Source organism: Triturus cristatus, chromosome 5_2, assembly GCF_964204655.1.
Source record: "Triturus cristatus chromosome 5_2, aTriCri1.1, whole genome shotgun sequence".
NCBI lineage: Eukaryota > Metazoa > Chordata > Amphibia > Caudata > Salamandridae > Triturus > Triturus cristatus.
This window is the reverse complement of record NC_140588.1, coordinates 142,116,192-142,139,705: the sequence shown is the minus strand read 5'-3', so window position 1 is coordinate 142,139,705 and position 23,514 is coordinate 142,116,192. Positions and strand designations below refer to the sequence as shown.

At 49.4% G+C, this 23,514-nt stretch overlaps 1 protein-coding gene across 1 annotated transcript in view; it reads right to left on the bottom strand.

The window, feature by feature from the left end:
- LOC146822728 (NFX1-type zinc finger-containing protein 1-like) overlaps positions 1–23,514 on the bottom strand; it is a 1,573,298-nt gene that overhangs the window by 752,270 nt on the left and 797,514 nt on the right. Inside the window, exon 12 of the mRNA XM_085606923.1 lies at positions 8,995–9,045. Within this exon, the coding sequence (XP_085463049.1) occupies positions 8,995–9,045 (51 nt within the window). The remainder of the gene's footprint in view (positions 1–8,994; positions 9,046–23,514) is intronic.

Here is a 23,514-nt window from a genome sequence, read left to right as displayed (position 1 = left end):
TGGGGTGAGGATTGCGCGTCGATCGTCGAACTGGAAGCTGTTCGGAACCGGAGCGCAAAAATTACATCCGAGCCCGATGGCGGAAAAAAACAATCTGAGGATGGAGCCGAAGCCCATGCGCAATACGATCCAAAGGAGGAGTCACCGACCTCGTGACTTCCAAAGACTTTCCAAGAGGAAAAACAAACTGCAAACATCCGGGCCCAACACCAGATGGCGATCTATGCACAAGTGTGTAATCTGCAGCTCATATGCCTCGAACACAGAATTTCTTCTTAGAGGAATTAATGCAGAGCCACTTACAGTGCATGCAGTTTTGTACACGTCAGCATCACTGGGAACTGTTGTGGATTTGGGTGTCATGTGGTAGCCAAAATTGTGATTTGGAGCTGATATATACATTTCTTAGAATTTAAGTTAATATTTAAGTTAATATGGTCAAAATTAAGTCACACATGTGAGGCGTTTGCCAAGGTCTGCTGCCAGCTGGTTGTATTCGATTATTCGTTCCACCACATGGCTTGCTGCTGCATTAGAGGGTCATCCTACGAACACTGGGACAGTTGGCCCAACGCATGGAGGCCAAAGGACACTGCCTAGAGTTCAGGTGGTGAGTGGGAGTTAGCTGCCATCTGGTGTCACAAGTCAAAATTGACTGTGTAGCCGCTCTCCAAGAAGTTCTACACACACTGTCTTCGGTGTGAAGTTTGTCTGCTGATGTACCACAGTTTGCGGCACATGATTCCGGTGACAGGCACACCATAGTCTTTGTATGCCTTTGTAAATGGGGGTATTTACTTAATCTTTCAAATTACAATGTGGTGACTTTCACAACTCAGCTTAAGAGTGGCATTTATCAATTTTATTTTGCCCGTCTATAGTAGCTAATAGCTGTTCCGCATGTTCTCTCCTTTGTTTGACTTGTCACACCTTACCATTTTAGTTAGCTTCAATCTCTCTTACATTCTTTACACGTGTGTATGTGATTTTAGGTGCAAGTTGCTTATTTACTATGGATACATAGATTCAAGTCTAGCTACACTCGGGTGAGCGGCCGCTCACAGCTGATAGGTTACGGTTAAAAATGTACAAATGGCAAAGGAAAAGATGTTGCATATTTTAAGTTTTGTTGTTCTTTTCTTGCATACTGTCTTAATGATACCACTGTTTACGCTTTACACATGGGTGTCCATTGAATTTTAGTGGGTGGTAGTCACTTTTTACTCTCTTACATGAGGGATGGTCTTGGAGTTTGGATCTATTTTTACAGAACTCCCGTACGCAAGGGTGGTTCTTGTCTGGGTGGGTGGTTCCCCACTTCTCTGTGCTGTTTTTACACTACGTACATTCTGTGTCATGTTTAATGTGTATAAGTGGCCATGCGCTGCGTTTGAAAGCACGTTTTGTCGCTTTGTGTGTAATTCGCCGCGCGCCTCACTTGTTGTTGTCGTGTGTGTAAGTCGCTCTGCACCTCACATGTTATTGTCGAGTGTGTAAGTCGCCCTGCACCTCATGTGTTTCTGTCTTGTGTGTAGGTCGCTCTGCGCCTCACATGTTGTTCAGGGTAAGTCGCCCTGCGCTTCACGTCGTTGTTGTGGTGTGTAAGTCGCCTCGCGCCTCACTGTGTATATAATAGTTTCACTCTTGTTACCTGTATTGGTTTTGGGTGTTTGTTTTGGGGTGTGGCCCACCCTTTACTACATTTTTGAAATTGTTTATTGGGAAGGATGGGGATATTGCTTGTCAATGTTTTATTCATGCTTGCCAATATTTTCCTTTTCCTTCAGGTTACGCAATGGTCTTACTCTTGTGAAGTTGTATTTAGTTTTGCTTCACTGAGTTTGAACTTTTTCTCCTTTTGTATTTTTTTCCTTGTCTTGTTTATAGTTATTCCTAAGTTTTCCCATACTTTCATTTTTCATTTAAAAGGAAGGGGATAATGTTATATCCTCATAATGGTTATGTATGTTACCCAGCCTAGCTTTCTCATAGCTGCTCAGCCAGACTGAGAGATGGTATTGGAATGTTGGTGTGACTGTGATGAATGGAATGCCTGTGTGCCTATGTGGATGCGTGGTGACAGTTGGAGATGGGCTGAGCAGCAGGCAGGCTGCTACTGGTGGGGCTGGAATAAGGGCTGGCAACTGGAATAAAGGCTGATGTATATATTTACAGGGAACCAATAAAGAAGTCTACAAACCTCTTCCTGGCTACCTGTCATAAGATACAACAGATAGGCTCTTAATATCTCTGGTTGGAGATGAACGAAGTAGTAGGGTGAAACTAGTCATGTTAGAACGGGAATGGAATGGTGGAGGCCTTTCACTCACAGATCTAGAACTTTACTTTAGAGAAAGTCAACCACAGCATGCAGTTAAGTGGTGCACCACAGAGGACTACTAGGAAAAGACACTACTAAAAGGAGCACTAGGGGGAGTGCCTTGCCCAGTGCTTCTTATGAGAGGGACGAGCATACCTTTTCGATATCCATATCTGATACACCAGGTAGGTATGTGTGATGAGTTCACCGAGGTCCAGTCCCTTTACGAAGAAGGGAACTCCGAGAATTCCAACATGGCCGCCGAAACACCACAAACAGGAAGCAGTGGTGGCGGTTTAGTCGTTACGCCTCCCGGTGCCGGTACCATGGGCCGGGATAAAGGAAGAAGCACGCAGAGTGAGGACAGAGAGGCGTCCAACAGGAGGTGCAGCAAGCAGACGGAGCGAGCGGAGGAGAGGACTGACGCGGTTTCCATCGGCGATGACACCCCGCGGGACGCCACGGACGGAGACAGCCAGACGGGCAGATCTACAGACACAGAAGAAGACTCCCCAACAAACGCGAACGAGACCGGCTCTCCAAGAAGGGGCAAGGAGGCGGGTTCTCCCCACACCACGGCCCTGGAGGGTCATGGATACAGGCAAGTGGCGTCTACACACCCGTTTTCTTTTAGAGAGTGGTGAGCCACACCACTGAGCACATTAAAGTCCCTCACCCCAGGCACTGCACAGTTAGGGACACTGGTGGTGGTGCACATATCCCTATCGCCCCTTCCTTGTGTACAACAGGACAGTTGTCTAAAGACCCTCTTTTTTTTCTTTCTTTTGTTTTGCTTTACCCTGATCTTCCCTCTGAGTCCTTCGGCCAAAACCAGACAGCCCCACGACTACGGTGTAGCTAAAGGGGCGACCGGACTACAGAAGAAGAGGACTTTAGTCTCTTTGTTTTGGTTGAGTTTAACTTTATTGGGACAAAGGGATTCTGACAAGTGAAAAATAAAAGAACCCCTCATAAACAGGCCAAGCATCACTCCTTTATCCCAGTAGAGAAGGGGGCAAAGGAACCTCCCAACAGGGTAAAACTATTACAGTATGTCTGGGAAACAGAAATCAGAAGTGTTTTTTGCCAGTCCTCCTTCTCAAGAGAGCTGGATTTTCCAAGACTCCAATCGTTTGGACGCATGACCCAAGAAGTCTGTAGGAAAGTAGGATCTACTTCTATGGTTACCCCCACTTTTTGCCAGGTGCTAAGCTGTATTCGAATAGTCTGACTAGGATCCTGCTAACCAAGACCTCAGTCTATCTGCTTTCTCCCTAAAACTGTTGTGTTGAGTACCTGTGGAGAAGTGTGGCTCAATGATTAGCGCGACAGACCCTGATGCAGAGATCTAGCCCGGGACCAGGGTTCAATTCCCCGCCTCGGCGGGTCTTGGGCTCAAAAATTCCACGGACCTGATAATTCTCGCCTCGGTGCCATTCCAATCATGGAGTCCCACTCTGCAACTCTGGGCAATAGCTTGCTTAATCTCCACAACGGCCCCCACAACGCTAAGGATGCCTGGCCTCCACCTTGGGGGTGCCCAGGAGTGGACGCCTCACAGGGAAAGCCAGGATGGGTTCCACAGCGGTATTCGTACAAGCGCCTTGAGACCCTGGCGGGTGAGTAGTGCGCTATACAAGTATCAATTTACATTACTTTAAGGTACCCAGGGCATAGGAACCTCAGAGGTCGCCCATGGGCTGAAGCAGCCATTATGCCACCCATGGGAGACCATGCAAAAGGGAGCTACAGGCCTGTCGTTGCAGCCTCTGTAGGTTGGTGCAAGCACCACTTACTAAACATATAGGTTTACTATATCTAAGGGCCACTGCACTTAAAACCTATAAGTCACCCCCATAGCAGGCCTTTGCAATCCTGAAGGCAGGGTGCTTGGTTCTTAGTGAGAGGGTGCCCCTGCATGAGCAATTCCGCGATGACCATCTCGAAACTGGCTGCCACAAATCCTATCATGTTCATTATCAAACATGTTAGAATCATACTCCCACACCGTAAACGGTGTAAGAGTTATGATTCCAAGCACTGGAAGAGCCCTCCGTTAGGCTCTTGGTGCTCCTGGTACCAGCCTTCTTTGACCTGGACAGCACAAAATGGCTGCTGCTGACCAGAGACACGATCCTGCCCTCCGGCTGCTGAGCCAAGCTCGAGCAGACTAAAGTAGGACAATAGGCATCCTGTCACAGGGAGATGTGACCACCTCCCAGACAGGATTTCGTGAATTGGGATGGAGTGGGTGCGCTTGCCATCGCCACTCAGTCTGCATGAGGGCCACATTTGGTCTCCCAGTGCATAGTCCAGTTCAAACCAGTTCTAGGAACCCTTGGCTGCCGCTCTGGCGCGAAACTGGACAAAGGACATGGGAGTAACCTCCCCCCTGTCCAGACCCTCCCCTGGGAGTGTCCCCTAAATCTTCCCATCCCTTTCCCTTGGGTATTTAAGGGTTTACCTGGGAGTAGGTCCCTAGATTCGTCGTGGGATAAGATTCAGATGGGACACCACTGCACTTAGACAGTCTGGCCACTCTGGACTTCGCTGGACTTCGTTTGGGCCTGACCACGTCTCCCTTCCAGTCTGCTGCATCGTCTGTGCATCATACAGGAACCTTCCAAGGCCTGTGAAGCATCAAAGACACCTGAAGAAATCTCCCTTGGAGGGAAGGAATCACTTCCCTGCATTTGCAGGCACCGGTCTGCTGATCCTGAGCTCCTCCGGACCACAAACCGCTCTGCAACACAGGTGGTGTTTATCTACAGCTCCCGAGGTCTGCTCTACCCTCTCACCAAGTTTGAGGCCAGTATTCCTCGTGGGGGTTGCAATACCCGAACCCCTGTGTACCGCGTCAACTTACAGTTGCAAAGGCTTGTTGACTTCTCTCCAAGAAGATCTTTAGGCTCCAAGTAGCCCCAACCTCGAGCACCTCCTATGATCAGAAACTTCAGCCACACCGCATCATGTGCATCGTGGCCTGCATCTTTTTGTGAGCTGCTTGAGGTCTTTTTGAGACTCCAGTGCCTTCGGCCTGTGGGCCCATTTGAGGGTCACCTTTGCTTCTCTTGGGATCCCCTGTTTTCTCAAGCGTGCCCTGACTCCCCTGCCTTTGGTGAGTCCCCTGGACCTTGCTGGTCCCAACGTTGTTCCTTCTTTGATTCCTGCGTGGCTTGCTTTTGCCAAGGCTTGTTGGTGCTCCCGCCGGGCACTGACCCCTCAGCACTCGACATCCTTCGTGGGACAACTCGTGCATGGCTCCTGGTCCTCCTCAACATCGCCTGGTCCTCACAGTTGCAGAGTCAAGGTCATAATCATCCATCCTGCAACACCCGACTTCGGAGAGCATTCGTCTTCCAAGTCTCCTGGTCACTCCTGAGTGACAGACTCTGTCCCCTCTGCTTGCAGGTACCTCTCATCAAGAATCCACATTTGGATTCCACCGGATACTTTCTCCTCTTCCAGAAGTGACACTTTCCTGAAGCCCTCCATTCTGTATGACGGCGGTTTCTAACACCACTTCACACGTATTTACCCGGCTTCCCTGGTGTAGGTAACGTGGGTACTAGGGTATCCACGGTGGTGTGGCTCTCCAACCTTCTGTCTTCCAAGGGGTTTCTTCAGGTTCCACTGGGAAAGGTCCTTAATCTTTAAAAATCCAACCACAACTTACACATAGAGTTGTACGGAGCACGCTGGTGTGTACTCATACACTCTCCGTGGGGTCCCTATCTACTTACAGTGGATGGTTCCTGTTGGAAGGCGGACCCCGAGGAGTCGGCGAGACCACCAAGGGGGGCCCTCACACTGTACGAAGTAGCCGAGCGCTGCCGAGAAGTCCCCTGAGAGATCCTTCTCCTATCACGTACTAGCACAGTAACACCACCACACAGGACTCAAGGAGGTTGTCTCACGACAAGCAATTCTTTATCAGCAATAAAAAGGTTACGAGGTCAATATTTACACGAAGGGATCGAGGGATCCACCAAAAGTCTCAGTGTCTCTTTGGAAGGGTAGGGGTAGCGGGACAGTCTTTGGCAGGAGCGCGGTACGAGGGTACCTGGGGCCCCGTTCTTATCCTCAAGCTGGAGGACCTCCGGATCTCGGAGGGGTCGAGCCGCGACGGCGTCAGCAGGGCTCCGGCGTACAGTTCGTGGAGAGCCGCGATCCAATCAGCAGGGCTCTCAAGATGGTTTCTGCTCAGCTCGAGCCGCGACGTCGTCAGCAGGGCTCCGAGGGAGGTTTCAGCGAGGTTGGGCCGCGACAGCGTCAGCAGGGCTCCGATGTTCCAGGTGGTTCACAAGAAGGAGCCGCGACGCAGTCAGCAGGGCTCGTGATGGTTCCGACAAGAGTTCTTCTCCGTAGGGTCAGCCGCGATTCAATCAGCAGGGCTCTCGACTCCGGGATACAACTGCCGATCTGTGGCGGGGTCGCCCCAGATATAGGTCTGGAGCCCTTTGATGTCCGGACCCAGGCGCCCGGGGGGGGCGGAGAGGCCGGGTGGAGGTGGCCAGACGCCCAGCAGGAGAGGCGCCAGACCCAAGGGAGTTGCAGGGCGATCACACCTCGAGAGGGGAGGACAGTTGGGGGTCCCATCGATACTGTCCTCCGCCGGGGGCGATGAATGGTTCCTGCGGCACCCCCTGGCCAGTTCGTGGTGCCTCGATGTCGGGGCTTCGCTGGGGTCGAGGCCGGGTTGAGCGGGGTCGCGCTGGCTGGTGCACAGAGTCACGTGGATGCCAACAAGATGGCGGAGCCACGAGGGGTATGCGACCTCGTGCAGCTCAGGATGAAGGGCCTCGGTGCAGTTCAGAAGGGTGGCCCGTGAAGGCCGGGGCGGGGAACGGGCACAATCCACGGGGTTAAGGACCACGCCACGAGGCCGGGTCCAACAGTTCCTTGGTTTCCCAAAACTTCTACGTCCTCTTGACTCTGTCTTGACTCCAGTAGTGGTTCTTATACCAATTTCTTGGTATATGGTTTGGTCCCCCCCTGGGGCCACTGTGTATTTCATGCTATTTACTGTGTTTCTTGCTAAAGTATTGGGTGCATTGTGCATATCTCCGGGTAGGAGATATTACTATGTGTTAGAGAGTGTTATATAATAAATACATATTTTTATAACTATGTTGTGTGGTTCTTTTTCACTTAATCTTTACTATAAGATTGCATTCTGGTAAAAACAAGCTTCTTTGCACTCCTTCTGGACTAAGCCTGAAGGCTGCTCTCCACAGCTACCACTTAGAGAGCTTTCTAAGGTTGTCTAAGACCTCTTAAATCACCATAGGGTTGTATTGACTGATGCAAGTTCTCCACTTCCTTAAGTGTACATCATATACCAGGACAGCCTCTCACAACATCTATCACGCAAAGGAGAGAAGGTGACTGCAATGTCACTGGGGACCATTATCTGTGAGAGTCGTTCACTACCTTGACTGAAGCACAGGGGTTCTGTGAAGTGAACCCGGTCTAGTTCCTTTATTATGCCAGACCGGAGCATATAGCTGTAAAAAACTGTACAGGCCTTCTTAATTTTCCCAAATGCTAGAGAGGTTCAAGGCTGACAGGAACAAGGTGCCCCCACAAGTGAAACAGCACTGGGAGACAAACATACAGGTTCCCATCAGAAAATCACAATGGAAAAATGCGTGCTCATGGAGAATGAAGTCTCAAATAACTTCCTACACTGCACTTATTTAGATCCAATAAAAACTTCTCGCTCTATCGTCCTCCTGACGAAGATATGAGGAGACAGATCCAACTTTCATGCACATGGCATGGTGATGTCTAATGGTAATCAAATTCTCGGAAAAAATTAATTGTGATCAGATCACTTACTGTAATAAAAAGGCACCTGGAACTAGTGCCCAAACAACGTCTGTTCTAACATAATTCCCAAGGCTTCAAAAACACAGAATGAAGTACAAATCAACAACACTGGTACTATTGTTGGTAAAACGCCAGATAGCTAAACAATGCCAAATGGCGATGCATTCGCGCAATGTGATCCGTTTTATTTATTTACTCAGTCACTTACCTCCGTACGGCCGTATGCCGGAGTTTACTACCCCCCACCCTGCCCCTCACCCACCCCGCCCCGCAGCACCTCCTCGAGGAGCCGCTACTGGGTGAGACATAAAACAACAGACTAACCCTAAATCATCATGAGCCAACAACTTCCGAGAGACATTGCACAAACTGAACTCTGCAGTTGTTTTTAATCCTGACAAAGGACCATGTTGGCCCAAAATCTATTGAGGTTTCCATTACAGTTGCAAAAATGTAATTTGTGTTTATAAGGCACAAAGAATGAAAGGAGTCATTTCTAAAATGTAATAGCCTATACATACAAAAATATATATATATAAAAAACAAGAAATAAAAATCTGGAGTAAGTGCACATTTAAATGTACCATTAAAATACGTGGAAATGAGTATTTAAATGTAATACCCAGAAGGGACTTAGAGACTGGACTTGGGGATAAGTGGTAGCGGGAGTGGCTACAGCTGACTGTATAGTTCACATTACTAGCAAGTATACCATAGTGCATGCCAAATGGACTAAACAAGTAGGCATTTCCAGAATATTGAGAGCAAACAATGACACCCCATTGGTCACTATATGGGACAACTACACTGAAAAGATAATATAATTGATTGGATGTACTTACAATTCTCTTCCATGCTTTTTTCTAGTTGCAACCATTCAGATAGATTTGTTTCTAAAACAAATGAACAAACAACCAAACAACTTGGTGTTAATAATATTATTATATTGGTCTATTCAAAGAGGTTCAGCAATGCCAGATAATTAATGAACATTTGCGCAGATGTACATCAATAATTGAAAATAGTCTGTAGGGACAAATGCACCAACCATGCTAATTTCTTTAGCCCCTACCGGCTTTCCTAATATTTTAATTTCTGACAGAGTTTGTGGGACCCCAATTCCCACACAAAGCCCTTAAACTGCAGCTCTGACATCTCCCACAGACCCCCCTGATTTATCTCACATGTAGTCTCAAAGGGGTAGCTTCCTTTGCTTTCCTGTGTACAAACCAGGCTGGTGGCAGATGATCAAAATGTTTAGAGTGCTTAGGTTAACTGAGCAGAGTTTTCTACTACCCGGTCCACATTCAAATAGGCCCAGATGCTTGGCTGAGATGGAACATCTTCTGTGTCTTTGTATTTTTCTCTATTAGATGTAATGTTTGTGAATATTGCATGCAGCCAATGCTGGAGCAACCCTTCGTGAACATTAGTGTCCATAAATTGTAAAAAATTAGGTTTACAGTCACTACCGGTGCATCTGCTTTTGGAGAGAACCCTAAGTAATCGCAATCATTTATCATGTCATACAACAGTTGTTATGATCCTGTAATGAAGATTGACCACTGTTGCACATCATCCAAGTCTTTCAGACCGCAGATCGCCAAACCTTAATACTTCCATCTCGTACAACAACCTCTCTGGTTCTGCTCTTCAATTGTTCTTTTAGTTCTAGTCCTTACCCTGTATGCATCAAATCAGATATCATCCTACCGAGGAGGAGCCTAGCGCGCAACCAAGATGGCCGCGTAGGTGCGAGGCTCCTGTGGACCTCCGCGACCTCCTGAATAAATCCTGGAAATATCCTGTCCTTGTTAAGGGGACTGTGTCGGGGAACCCGAGCTGAGGCATTACCCGTTTTTTGGGCTCGAATCGGACCCCGAACACCGGTGGGAACATCGCCTGAGGATTGCGGCCTTCTCCTCGCCGGCCCCCCGGATTGGAGTAGTGGCGTGATCCGGGGACAAGGTGAATAGCAGCGGCGAGCGGGGCTGGGCGACTCGCGTACCCCGCACTTTCACTTTCGCTTTTGCGCCCTCCTTGCTCTCTGGCGAGGTCGGGCTGCGGAGCGGGGTGCGGTGGTGTTGCCTTGTCCCGGTGCCCAGCTGACCCGCCTGCGGTGGATCGACCCGCAGCTCTGTGGTCGCCCCCCCTTGACACCCGTGATCTGGTGTGACGGCCCGTTTGGAGATCTTGGCGCGACGGTGGAAGGGCCAGCATGGCCACCAAGCAAGATGGCGACCGGGCGAAGGTGAAGACGACCCGCTGTGGTACGGCGCACCAGGCCAATGGTATGGACCGCTACACGCTCCAAAGGGGTTCTCCGGAGACAACGCGGTCGTCCCCGGTGGGCCCGACGGAGGCACCCGCCCATCCGGTGGATCTGGCCCTCCGGGACGTCATGGGCGCCATCGCTGAACTGAAGGCCTCAGTGGACCAGCGTTTTGACACCTTGTCGCAGAAAATTGACTCGGTCCTGGTGGATGTGGGACTTGTGAGGGCGGACTTGTCGAGAGCGAATGACCGAGTCGGCTCCCTGACCCACACCACAACGAGCCTCACGGCTGACGTGGTGGCCCTCCAGAGGGAGGTGCGCCGGCTTGGCCGGGCGAGCGCCCTGATGGACCGGCGACTGGAGGATTCTGAGGGTCGCGCCCGGAGGAATAATATCCGCATTGTTGGTGTGCCGGAGGGACGTGAGGCGGAGGCGGCGGACCTCTTCGTGGAGGACTTGATCCTGACCCACCTCCAGCCCCGGGGGCTGAGTAAGTTTTTTGCGGTGGAACGTGCCCACCGCGTCCCCGGGGGCCGCCCTAAGACCGGTGCCCCGCCACGGCCCCTTATTGCCCGAATCTTTAATTTTCGGGACCGAGATGCCATCCTCCAGACCTCCAGGCAGCAGGGACCGGTCAGGTTGGACAACATGGACGTCAACTTCTGCCCAGACTTTGCTCCGGTGGTCCAGAAGCAGCGGCAGAGCTTTATTGGCGTCAAACGTCGTTTAAGGGACCTAAATCTTAAGTACTCAATGCTCTTCCCGGCTGAGCTGCGGGTGGAGGTGGATGGTCGCACGCACTTCTTCGACCGGCCCGAGGCGGCTGGGGACTGGTTGGACGCCTTGCCTGGGGATCGGGGCCGGGGGGGTGGGGGGAGCGCGGCTGGCGAGGAGGGACCGCTGGATCAGAATTGAGGGATGATTGTATTGCCTTGCTCGGGACATTGTTCCTTCACCACATACTGCTTCTGTAGGTTCCCCTCCCATGGAGGTCGTGTGGGGCCTGCTGGGGGCTTCCCTCCTCCTCTGGGGGACTAGTTAGTATTTAGCTATGGGGCGACAGGCACACTGCACTTTGGGGGGGCTGTCTGGGCTCATGCAGGGGTGCAGGGAGGGGGGAGTTTTGTTGGGACCGGGGGGTGGGGGGGGTGTGTTGTTTGTTTGTACCGCAAGGCAATCCTGCAGCTGTTTTGTTGTCTTTAGACTGCTCGGTGGGGGACGACCGATTGTTTCGACGTATGATGGGGGGTAGGGACTTGACGGTGTTGTCATGGAATGTTAACGGTCTGGGGGATAGGATTAAGCGTGGTGTGGTCCTGCAGTATATAAAACGTATTTCACCAGATGTTGTCTTTCTGCAAGAGACGCACCTTATAGGTAACACCTTTCATGCAATGAATCGGAGGGGATATCGTTTGGCGGCCCACTCTGGCTTCACCTCGGGCTCGCGGGGGGTGGGTATTATGATTAGGAACTCGCTCCCGCTGGAGATTGATGAGGTGCACCACGATGAGAGGGGACGTTACACTGCTCTGGCGGGACGTATGGAGGGTAGAGTGTTCAGTTTTGTGTCGGTGTACGTCCCGCCTGGGCTACAGGCCACTACATTTGCGGACCTGGGGCGCCTCCTTCTGGAACTTCCGAGTGGCCTCTTGGTGGTGGGAGGGGACTTTAATGCGGTTGTATCTGGATCTATGGATCGCCATCCCCCTAGGGACCTCCCTCGGGCACAGGCGTGGCTGCCAGGCCTGTTAGACACACTGGGCCTGGTGGATTGTTGGCGCCTAAAGCATCCCGTATTGCAACAATACACCTTCCACTCGGGGGCCCATGGCAGTCTCTCGCGGCTTGATTACATCCTTGTCCCAGCGGCCCATGCGGGGAGGGTGGGGGAGGTGCGCCATCTGGCACGGGGTATTTCAGACCACTCCCCATTGTTGTTGCATTTCGATGTCATCCCGAGGGGGGATGGCAGGGTTGCCCCGATTAACGCCTGGTATCTGCGCGACCCCTCCATTCGTGCAGACTTGATCACATCCTTGCAGCGCTATTTTGAGGAGAATGAGGGGTCGGTCCCATCTGCCCTCTCCCTATGGGAGGCTTTCAAAGTGGTTCTTAGAGGGGAGGCCCTCTCCTTTATTGCCAATGCCCGGCGGCGCGAGCGGGAGGAGGTGACCCGGGTGGAGGCCGAGATTGCGGAATTGGAGGGTGACCTGGAGAACGGGGTAACAGACGCCAAGTTACATGTTCTGCAGTTAAAGCAGGCGGCCTACCGGGCCCTCGTCACGGAGGCGGCCAGGGGCCTTGGTAGAGAGCAGCAGGGGCGCTTGTACGATGTGGGTGATAAGGCCGGTAAATTGATTGCGTGGTTGGATAAGAGAGAGAGAGCGAGCCGAGTGGTGCCTTTGATTGAGAGTGTGGATGGTGCGTGTGCCACGGAGCCGGAAGCCATTGTCTCCTGTTTCGCGGATTATCTCCGCGGAGTCTACTCCCCTGTTTCTTCCTGTTCGGAAGCGGACTCCGTTGCCCTGCTTCAGGATATTGCACTCCCCTCCCTTACGGCGGAAGACAGAGACTCGCTGGACGTCCCCCCCACCTCGGACGAAATTGCCTCAGCTATTCGCTCGATTTCATCTGGCAAGGCCATGGGCCCCAATGGCATTCCCATTGAGCTATATAAGCTACGCCCGGATGTGCTGGCGCCCCACCTGCGTGCGATGTTCCTCGCGGCTCACTCGCAGGGCTCCCTCCCGCCGGACCAGCGTTTGGCTACAATTGTGGTGATCCATAAGGAGGGAAAGCCCCGTGAACGGGTCACATCCTATCGGCCGATTTCGCTTTTGAACGCGGAGCCCAAAATCCTCGCCAAGGTGTTGGCTAACCGGTTGGTTGGCGTGGTGGGCGATTTGGTCCACCAAGACCAATCGGGCTTTATCCCGCACCGCAACACGGCGCTTAATCTACGGCGCTTGCACGGCGTGCTTGCGCGTGTTCCATTTGTGCGGGAGCCAGCCATCTTGGCGTCCTTGGACGCCACCATGGCGTTTGATACGCTCGAATGGCCATATCTCTGGGCGATGCTCGCGAAGTTTGGGTTCGGCCCGGGTTTCATCAGCTGGGTCAAATTACTATATTCGGGCCCAATGGCGCAGGTGGTGGTGAACGGGCGTGTGTCGACCCCGTTCGCGCTGGGACGGGGCACGCGACAGGGTTGTCCCCTGTCGCCTCTTCTGTTTGCCCTGGCCCTGGAGCCCCTGGCGGAGTGGCTGCGGTGGCACCCTTCCATCCGGGGTCTCCGCTGGACCCCCGAGCACGAGGACCGTGTGTCCCTCTACGCGGACGATATCCTTTTGTATCTCGCCTACCCGCGCAAGTCCCTGATCGTCCTAGTTGATGTGCTGCGCTCCTTCGGTCGCAACTCAGGCCTAGTCATTAACTGGGCGAAATCCTGTGTCTACGTACTCTCCGGGGAGGCTCCGGTCCTGCCGCGGGACTGCCCGATCCAGATTGCCTCCCAGGGTTTCCGGTACTTGGGTATATATATCACTCTTGACCCGGAGGCCCGCTATGAGCGGAATCTCCTGCCCCCTCTCCAGCGTTTGAGGGAGGATGTGGTGCGCTGGCGGCGTCTCCCGCTCTCGCCGCTCGGTCGAGCGGCCTTGTTTAAAATGATGTCCTTGCCGCGCTTCCTCTATGCCCTCCAGAACACTATGGACATGGTCCCGGCAAGCTACTTTCGTGAGGTGGAGGGCCTTCAGCGGCGCCTGTTCTGGGACGGGAGGCCGCGTATTGCTCTGGCTAAACTGACGCTCCCGTGGTACGATGGAGGGGTCGCCCTCCCGGACATTAAACGGTATTACTGGGCCTCCCAGCTAGCTGCAATTAATCATGGCCTTTACGGGCCCGCCCTGAACCCGGCATTCGAGATGGACAAGATGCTCCTTCCCGGTGGCGATTACAATCGAGCACTGTACTCTGGCGCGCCCGACTCCCGTCTGACGGGACCGACGCGTGTCATGGTGCGGGTTTGGCACGCGGCAAATGCAGCTATGGGGTGGAAGGACCGTTTGACCCGGGCGTCTCCACTGTATGCCTCCGAGAGGCTGGGCTCCCTGTGGACATCAAAGGGCTTCGAGAAGTGGGACACGATCGGAATCAGCACAGTGGGGGATCTCTGGACGAGGGGGGGATTCAAAACTTTTGAGACGCTGCAGGCGGAGTTCCAGCTGCAGGGCAGTGAGTACTTTCGGTACCTACAAGTCCGCCATGCGCTGGGCTCCGTCTTCCCGGATGTTGCATCCATTCCGGAGTCTTCCCCCCTGGAGGACAGAGTGCTAGATGGCCATGTCCCGGACAGCACGATCTCCCTCATATATAAGAAGCTGATTAATGATAGATCGTGCCTGTTGACTAGTCTGCGCGAAGCTTGGGTGGCCGACGGGCTGGAGCTGGACGACGAGGATTGGATGTCCGCGGTGGCCTCTCCAAAAGAGGTGGCCATCCCGGCTCGCCTTCGTTTCGTCCAGCTCAAGATCCTTCACCGGGTCTACGTGACGGGGCCACGGCTTCTACGTATGGGTTATGCCGTGGACGGACTGTGTAAGCGTGGCTGTGGTGCGTTGGCGACTTTTATGCATATACTGTGGGAGTGCCCGAAGGTGGAGCGATTCTGGCGTGGTGTGCATGAGGTCCTGCGTGTGGTCACGCGTGTAGCGCTGCTGCCTGAAGCGAGGAGGTGCTTGTTGAATGTATGGGAACCGAATGACTATTTGGCTCCGCAGACGCGGTGGGTGACTCTGGGATACATGATAGCGAAACGTGATATTGCTCAATTGTGGGGATCCCAGAGGCCCCCTGCGGTGTCGGCCTGGAAAGAGCACATGGATTGGTGTATGTTCCGTGAAAAGGTGGTGTATGTGGCGAGGGGTAAGCCTGGGGCGTGGGTGAAACTCTGGGGCCCCTGGAACGCCTACCGTGGGGGCATTTGTGAGCCGCCACAGCTGCCGGCTGCCTCGCCTGCTCCGTCTCCCTAGCTGGACCCCCTTGCTTGGCCGCGGGCACGCGGCCCCCCAGTCCCTGATCTCCTCCCATCCCCCTCTTCAGATCTTTCCTGCCACTCTGGATCCCCCACTATGGAGCAAGTGTTGTCACCTTGAATCTTGGGTTGCCTTGCGGTTGTGGTTTTTGTTGTTGTTGTTAGTCTTTAAAATGAAACCGTATTCAGTGGCAGGACGCCGTGAGGCCTGCACCGTTGATTACTCCTGTGTTTCTATTGTGCACCGCTGAGAGACTTTTACTGTCTGTGTGTACTATATTTGTGATGCTCTAGCGGCCGGCCGTGCGGTTGTAGGCCCATAACTGTAACCTTTTTATGGATGTAATAAACGGTTTCAAAAAAAAAAAAAAAAAAAAAAAAAAAAAGATATCATCCTACCACTACTCAAAAAACCTACCACTGACAAGGATAATAGCTGTAACGATGAACAGCTAGTACCATTAAAGAAAAAAGAATGGAGACTGGTCAAACAGTAAAGGGTGTACGCATGCCCTGTCCAAAAACGTAAAAGGCTAATGGCATTTCTCAACCCGCAAAAACAATTGATTTCTACATAGTAGTCTAAAAAGTCTTGGAGAGGTGGAAAATTAATAGATTTTTACTTTTAGTTTTACCATAGCTTATGGAATTGCAGAAAAATCTTTCTCTTTATAAAAACATAATGGGATAGAAGTTGTGTTCATCAGTCTATTAGTGCCATCAGTGCAAAGTGTAGAGCGTTAAATCTTAATGTTGAATTCGTACTAAATAAGGGAATCAAACCCTCTAAGATGGCTGCAACGACCAAAAGTAACAATGAGGAGAGCTTGTTTCCCTTCTATTCTCCACTATTTTGATCTGACTGTTCAAAGCTTCTGTGGTTTCCATCTGTGATGGCATGTGCACTCAGCACACAAGCAGAAGCTCAATTTAATGATGAGAACAATAGTTATAGCCGCCACGAGTTCTGCTTGTGCCTTGGGCTCCCCTGTCAGAGACTCATTGAGACCCACCCACCACTCAGACTTATAGAGGGAAGCGCAGATGAGGTGAGGAAAGGGGTGGAACACCACCCAAACTGCTGCCTGCTGCAGTGCAAACAGGTGCAGAGAAGGTCACAATGGGGCAGCGAAAGCAGGAGATCTGGGGTGGTGCAGTCAAGTGAGAAAGGCTGAACCTGTTCTTCCATGAGGGCAGGATTCGCCTGCTCCAAGAGGATACCCCATCGGGGTGGGAGTGTGCCAACCCAGATGTATGGCAGAGAGATGTGTGTTCGAAGTATGTGCTGGACTCCTGCAGGCTGCTATGTACACTGCTCCGCTCTCCACTGTGTTCTTCCGCAGCTTCCTTTGTACCATTGTTCACTCTCTTACTCAGCCTCACTTTCCCTTTCAGATGCCTGTGGCTCAAGCACAAGCTTAAAATGTCTCTGTATTCAGAAGTTCATAGCTTCTTCGATGTATTAATACCTTAGCCAAAATTGTGAAAGCCAGAGAACAAATAGAAACGCAGTAATAGGGTGTGTTTCAGAGCAGGTGGGAAATCTCCACTAAGATGTCAATTGCAAGTTCTTTCCTATGGATATTATTGTGCCTTGAGAGACAGCTCCTTGTGCTACAGATCTGCTAAGCTCTGTATCTGATTTCAGATTATATCAATTGTCTCTTTCTTGACAGCAATTGTTTCTTCCGAGTTGGATGCAAGAGAGGTACAACTGATACACCAACGGATGTATAGAACACTTTGTGTGCACAGTTACAGTGGTATCCTCTCCCTCTATTAACTGTTATCTCTTTTGTTGCTCTCAGCAGGACAGTTCAGAAAAAGAATGTTCAGAATAGGGAGCAGGGGACACCTTTTAAAATAATTATCTGAACACATCAGCTTCAGGTGCTAGGAAAGCCTGTCTGCGCCAGAACAGGTCCAGGGGCCAGGCACTCTGCATCTCGCCAGCAAGAAAGGCGAGATGTTAGATGTTAGAGTTTACCTCTAAACATGTTAGGGCACTTCGTCCAGCCCGCCCTAAAGTTTGACTGCCTTCCCTGGACCCACAGGTAAGTCCACCGAGCTGTTCAAACTGTAACTTCATAGCTAAGCCTCTTGATATCAGCCACAATGTCAGCCCAGAAAGTGATGCTTGTGTCCACAATGGGCCTAGCAACAAAGCAAGCACCTCTAGTAGTATCCCAGGGAGTGAATTCCACTTCTTTATTATTAATTGCCGAACCCTACCTAAGCATCAAAAGAAAACGTTAGATTTTTTGTGAGGCAATGATCCGGACGCCTTGTTTCTAACAAAAACATGGTTGCACAAGTAATCTCTACCGCACGTTATCGCCGCACTCCCATCCAATTATGGTACTGTTAAAAGGGATCGGCAGGGTAGGGCAGTAGGTGGGATCACCATTATTTTTAAGAACAAATACCATTGCAAAGTACAGGGCCTTCCCATTCCGGACTGTGAAGCTTTGTTGCTTTCACTATCTCACCTGCAAATTCAAAGTATCCGGGGCCCTGGTCCATCGGCCTCCAGGATATGTGGGGAATTGGTGCTCGGCGGCTCCTGACCTACTTGCCCTCCATATGCTCAAATGTGCCAATTTGACACTCTTAGGTGATTTTAACATCCTCTTTGAAGCTCCTATGTGTAATCTGGCTGCAACATTTATAGGGGATCTGAGTGTGCTGAATTTAGGTCATATCAACTCAGCACCTACTCATTAGGTAGGCCAACTCCTTGACCCCATCTTCTCCAATATCACAGATATCACTAGAGACCTACCCCTGCTCTTACCATGGTCAAACTAACTGGCAGTGCCATTCTCCTTCAGGAGGCAGGATACCCCCTTGTTAAGATCGGCCACTGCCCTCGGCAAATCCAGAAACTGGTCTAGACTAGACACTGAATGTACAACTTCTTCACAATGTACCAGACCAGAAAAAGGCAGTGGACCTTGATCAGCCCGTGGTCAACCGTTGGTTTATGAACTCTCTGGAGGCAATCCTGCCAGTAATATTGAGGTCTTACCTGAGACTCCACCCTCCTGCCACATGGTTCAGTAAAGCCCTTCGCCTGGAGAAAAAACAATGCAAGGGTCGGAAAAGAAAGTGGAGAAAGTCCTATGACAAGGGCCTAAAAGCAGAGTATAAATCAGCTCTGAAATACTACCATGGGCTTTCTGCTTGGACAAAATCTCTAACACCCAAAATTGCCCGAAGACACTTTTTAACGTGGTTAAGAAGCTCTCGGACCCAAGTAAAACACACTTCTTCATTATGGAGGTGTCTGACATTCCGTTTTATCTTGCGAAGGTTCATAAGGCTGATGGGCAGCCTGCTAATTACATACACAACATTAGCACTTGGGATTATGTCATAAGTAGGAAAGAAAATTCATTACTAATGCCTTCAGCGGCTCCAAAAATGGAGTTGTTTTCTCTGCTGGACATCCCACAGTTTTTGACCCTACTTAAGTCAATTAAATAGGGCTCACAGCTCGATCATCTCCCTCCGAATAAACTCAATCTCATGGACAAAGACCTCCTTCAAATAGTAGTTGGACTGCTCAGCACTACTACAAGAGGGACTCATCCCTCTGGCATGGAAACACGCCATGGTCCTACTGCTTCTAAAATAAACCTAACCTTGACCCCACCACCAACTGGGCTTATTTTAGACCGATTTCAATGTTGCCAATCCTCTCAAGCTCAAAGCCTTCTCCACTCTTTTAAATCAGGCATTAGGGCAGAACAAAGCACCGAATCCACCCTCCTAGGAGTCACAGAACTCCTGATACTACTCCTGGATAGGAACGGCACAGCCACGCTGATCTGATCAGATCTCAGCATGGCCTTCAACACTGTGTCGCATTCCATTCTCCTGGAAAGGCTGATGACACTGGGTCTCCAGGGAACAGCTGGATGACCTTGTTCATAAAGGCTCCTAATTCCAGGTTTTCTTAGCCACTGCCAGATCAGAGCCGCCCGCCCCCACGTCTGGTGTTCCCCAGGGCTCAGCCCTAAGCTTTTCAGCATATACGTATGCCCCCTCCTGGATGTGTTAGAAAGCAACAGACTAACCCTGTTCTTGAAAGCAGATGAGACACAAATTATCTTCTACCTTTCATCGGCACAGGGATACAGCACCGTAGTCCTAAACCTGTGCTTGAGCAGGATACCTACCTTGATGAGTAACAATGCTATCAAGTTTAATGGCTAGAAGACCGAGGTTATGGTCCTAGGCAAGAATCTTCGGTTATGGGGCCCTCATCGTTGGCTGGGGGCTCTCAGGACCCTTCAGAAACTGAACCCCAAGGTAAAGAACCTTGACTTCTGGTTGGATGAGAGTCTATCAAAAAAGCCGCAGGAAGCCAAGATGACTTCAACGTGCTTTGCAGTGCTGAAATGGGTAAAAAAATCATTGGCGTGATTCGACTGTCAGCCCAAAAAACAGTGATCCAAGCCTTTATTCTTTCAACAATAGACTACATATCTGGGAGCCAATAAGGCAGCCATTCAGCACCTACAAGAAGTCCAGAATGCCATGGCTAGGCTCCTCTATTGCCGCCCAAAGTCTGCCTCTATGTTGATTCTTCTCCGCAAGCTCCACTGGCTGGCCGTGGATAAGCAAATACAGATAAAAAGCCTTGTGCTACATGCAAAAGGCCAGGTCCGGCACAGGTCCACGTTACATTCAAGATCTGGTGGTGCCTTACCAGCCTGCTCGCACGCTTCAATCACTCAAGCAGACCCTCTGCAAAGAGCCTAGAATCCGACTGGCGCACATGTGAGGTCCACACTATTTAAAACAGCCCGTGAACTCAGACAAAATCTCTACCATTTCTGCAGCAACCCTGATGCCCGGAACCCGTCGGTACGGCGCTTTAAGTCTATCCAGAAAACCGAGAAGGTAAGCCTGACATTGAAGGTTGCCTGCGAGAATTTGAAACAGCTCAGGTGTTTTTTTATCAGGTCTCCCTCTTTTCTTTAATATGAACTTTGTAAAAAGAGTTAACAAGAAACCCGCCTTATAGCGCGTGTCTATATCGGGTCTTCTCTCTCAAAAATGGGTATCTTCACAAAACGAGACCAACTAGAGCACTAGAGGTCCTTCTACTAATTAGATAAATACATTTTTTTTTAAAAGACTGTCTTGATTGGTTGTATAAGTTCCACGACCTATATAAAATGCTGAATTTGTTCATGCAAAATTCAGTGAATAAATTAAGACATGTTTACAATAATACACTATGAATAAGACACAATTAAATATAAGTAAGACATGAATTGTTCTATCTCTGTCTTTATAGGAAAGTAAGGTGCCTATCAGTAAACCGCTATCAATGCGGATCGTTATATTCTGTTTTTAACCTGATGATTCATGAACCAAATATCAGGTAAAACCTTTCAGCCTAACATAGATTGGCACTTATCAGATCCAGTTGTTTGAATGATATAACATAACTTTAGGTTTTTTAACCCATAGATTTTTAATTATGCTATAAGTTGCTGTCCAGAATATTCATTGAGAAAGTGTATCAGACTTCAATAAGTGTTGATCACGACGACACACTGTATGAATAGTTTTCACAACAAAAGGTAATAATATCATGTCCCCTTTTCTAATAAAAACATCACAATATTGGAAATTACCTATCAGATTAGGTGTATGGTATTTAGTTTAAATAACGATCTGTTACAAACCCACAGGTTCTAAGCAAAAACCATTATTTATCGGAACATACCTATCAGTGATGCAGTAACCATTTGGTCGTAGATATAAAGTAAGCACCGCAGAAACAAAAATCTACCACTCTGGGTGTTAGAAAAAGTTAGAACGGGATGTTCAGCTCTTACTACTTCTCTATTTCCAACATCATTCTCTTCATGCTTTACTAAACCTCCCCTCCTTTTCTTTATCTGGTATGAAATTTTAAGTGAAAAATGAAGGTGTATTAGGTTGATCAATGCACTTAATTTGAGTGTGTCAGGTTAATAGTGTATTGTAAAATATGTTTTAAATTACCATGCAAAGTAATGACAATACAAATTGTTGTTCAGTATATCCTTTTATCAATTTCAGGACTTGTGGCTTTTCCTGACGAAGGTGTGCTTTACGCCGAAACGCGCGTGGAAGATTTATTGTTCTGCTACCTGCCTTTTTAGATTGTTTTTGTATAGTAATGAGATTTTTTAATTCATAACTGATGATGAAACAAATTGCATGTTGATAAACAATATCGTGTTTTTTAAAAATGTTATGTACTATAACATTGAACACTGACCTTTAAAATACATTTTTATATTTTTGTATTACTTTGTCGTTACACTAAGTTTTTTTTTAAGACACACAGAATAAGAAATATTATATAGAAATATTGTCTTGGAATTTATCTTTCATTGTGCACATGGGAGGTGGGTCATTCACGTACTTAGGCTGAAGCTGTGGATGCCCTCCCAGAATCTATGAAAAGCTGCAACTCACTTACAGTGTCCTGTAAGAACTTTTAAACCTAGATGTTATAGGTGGCTAGATCCATCCTACCTTGGTCCCGAGCTGGAAAACCCTGTGGGGTAGCTGAGCGCTCTAAAAGACACAATAATATTAATAATGCACACCTTCATTCTTCATGCATCTTCAAACACTCTTATACTCCTGCTTCATCCATCCTCGATAATGACCCAAAGTTCTCTCACCCTGGCTTTCCAACAAATAGACACAGAGTCCCACTACCCACATTAGCCTTTATCTTATGCACAATCAAGAATTAGAAGCCTTTATCTTATGCACAATCAAGAATGCTTCCTGTTAACCTTGTACAGCGCTACATTGTCTCCTAGGATTGTGCTAGATCGATTTCTTTACATCTGGAATTGCAACGTAGGTCAGGAGTGCTAGACCCACTCCATATTTAATACACAATCAGTGGCTATCATGAAAATCTGCAGTAGGAAGCAGAGCCGGGGTAGGTCTCACGGCAGGCGCCGCACCGCATCTAAGACGCTAGTAGGTGTTTCGATTCTGCTAATTCCTACAGGGATACGTACTAGCCCCACTGAGGGTTGTTAGCCAGGTCAAGGTTGCTATCAAAGGTACAGTTTTATCATTGTTTGACCTGTCACATGACTGAGTAGCACATCGCCCTAATTACTGAATCAAGTCATAGAGTAGTGTAGGTGTTTACTTATGCTGGGTCCTGAAGAATTGCCAATTGATCCACTCGGAGAGACATAAGCAAGAAACATGTTGACTTTGGTTATATGAATCACCTTGATTTGCCTATTAGGACCATTGCATCCTAGATAAGCATCACAAATTTTTATTAGGGTAGTGAGTCCAACCATTTAAAATTATTTTTGAAATGGAACATCACTAGAACTATTTTAAACTCACGGTTAGATACACCACCCTACGCACACTACAATAACCCCTAAACCCCCAAATCATCAGACGGCATATAAAAGATCTCCAGCAAAGAGGCCCCTACCGGGTGCCCATCAGGCACTGCAGCGGCGGCCCGACGCGGAGCAAGCCCAATGATAAAGCATGACACCCTCCTATTGGAGCATATTCCCCTAACCTGGAACACTCCACCCCTTTTCCCCCTTTCCTGTTTTGTCTTAACTTTAAGGAACTGCACACTCCTGTTTATTAAAAATTACTCATATGAGGAGCATGTGTGCTAGACCTATAAAAGCTCCTGGTTCCTCTATTTTGTAGAGTATCCTGAAAATTCTGCACAGATCAGGCTCCCCCTCTAGGTACCGGGGTGTCTTTGGATAATCAGGACTATCTAAGAGTGAGTGTGAGGAATTTGATGAGGTCAAATAATATATCCTCCCAAAAGAACAAATTACTTACCTTCGGTAACGATGTATCTGTTATAGTTATAGATTCCTTACCTTAGAAATACCCCCAGGTGTCAGACTGGATCCAGAGCATTTTTCTGTAGCAGTACCCCTGTGCTTCGGTAGGTGGTGTCGGTCGACTCCGCGTCCCTCATTGCTGTCGCTGGGATGACGTTGCGGTGTCTACTTAAAAGCCGTCCCTGGG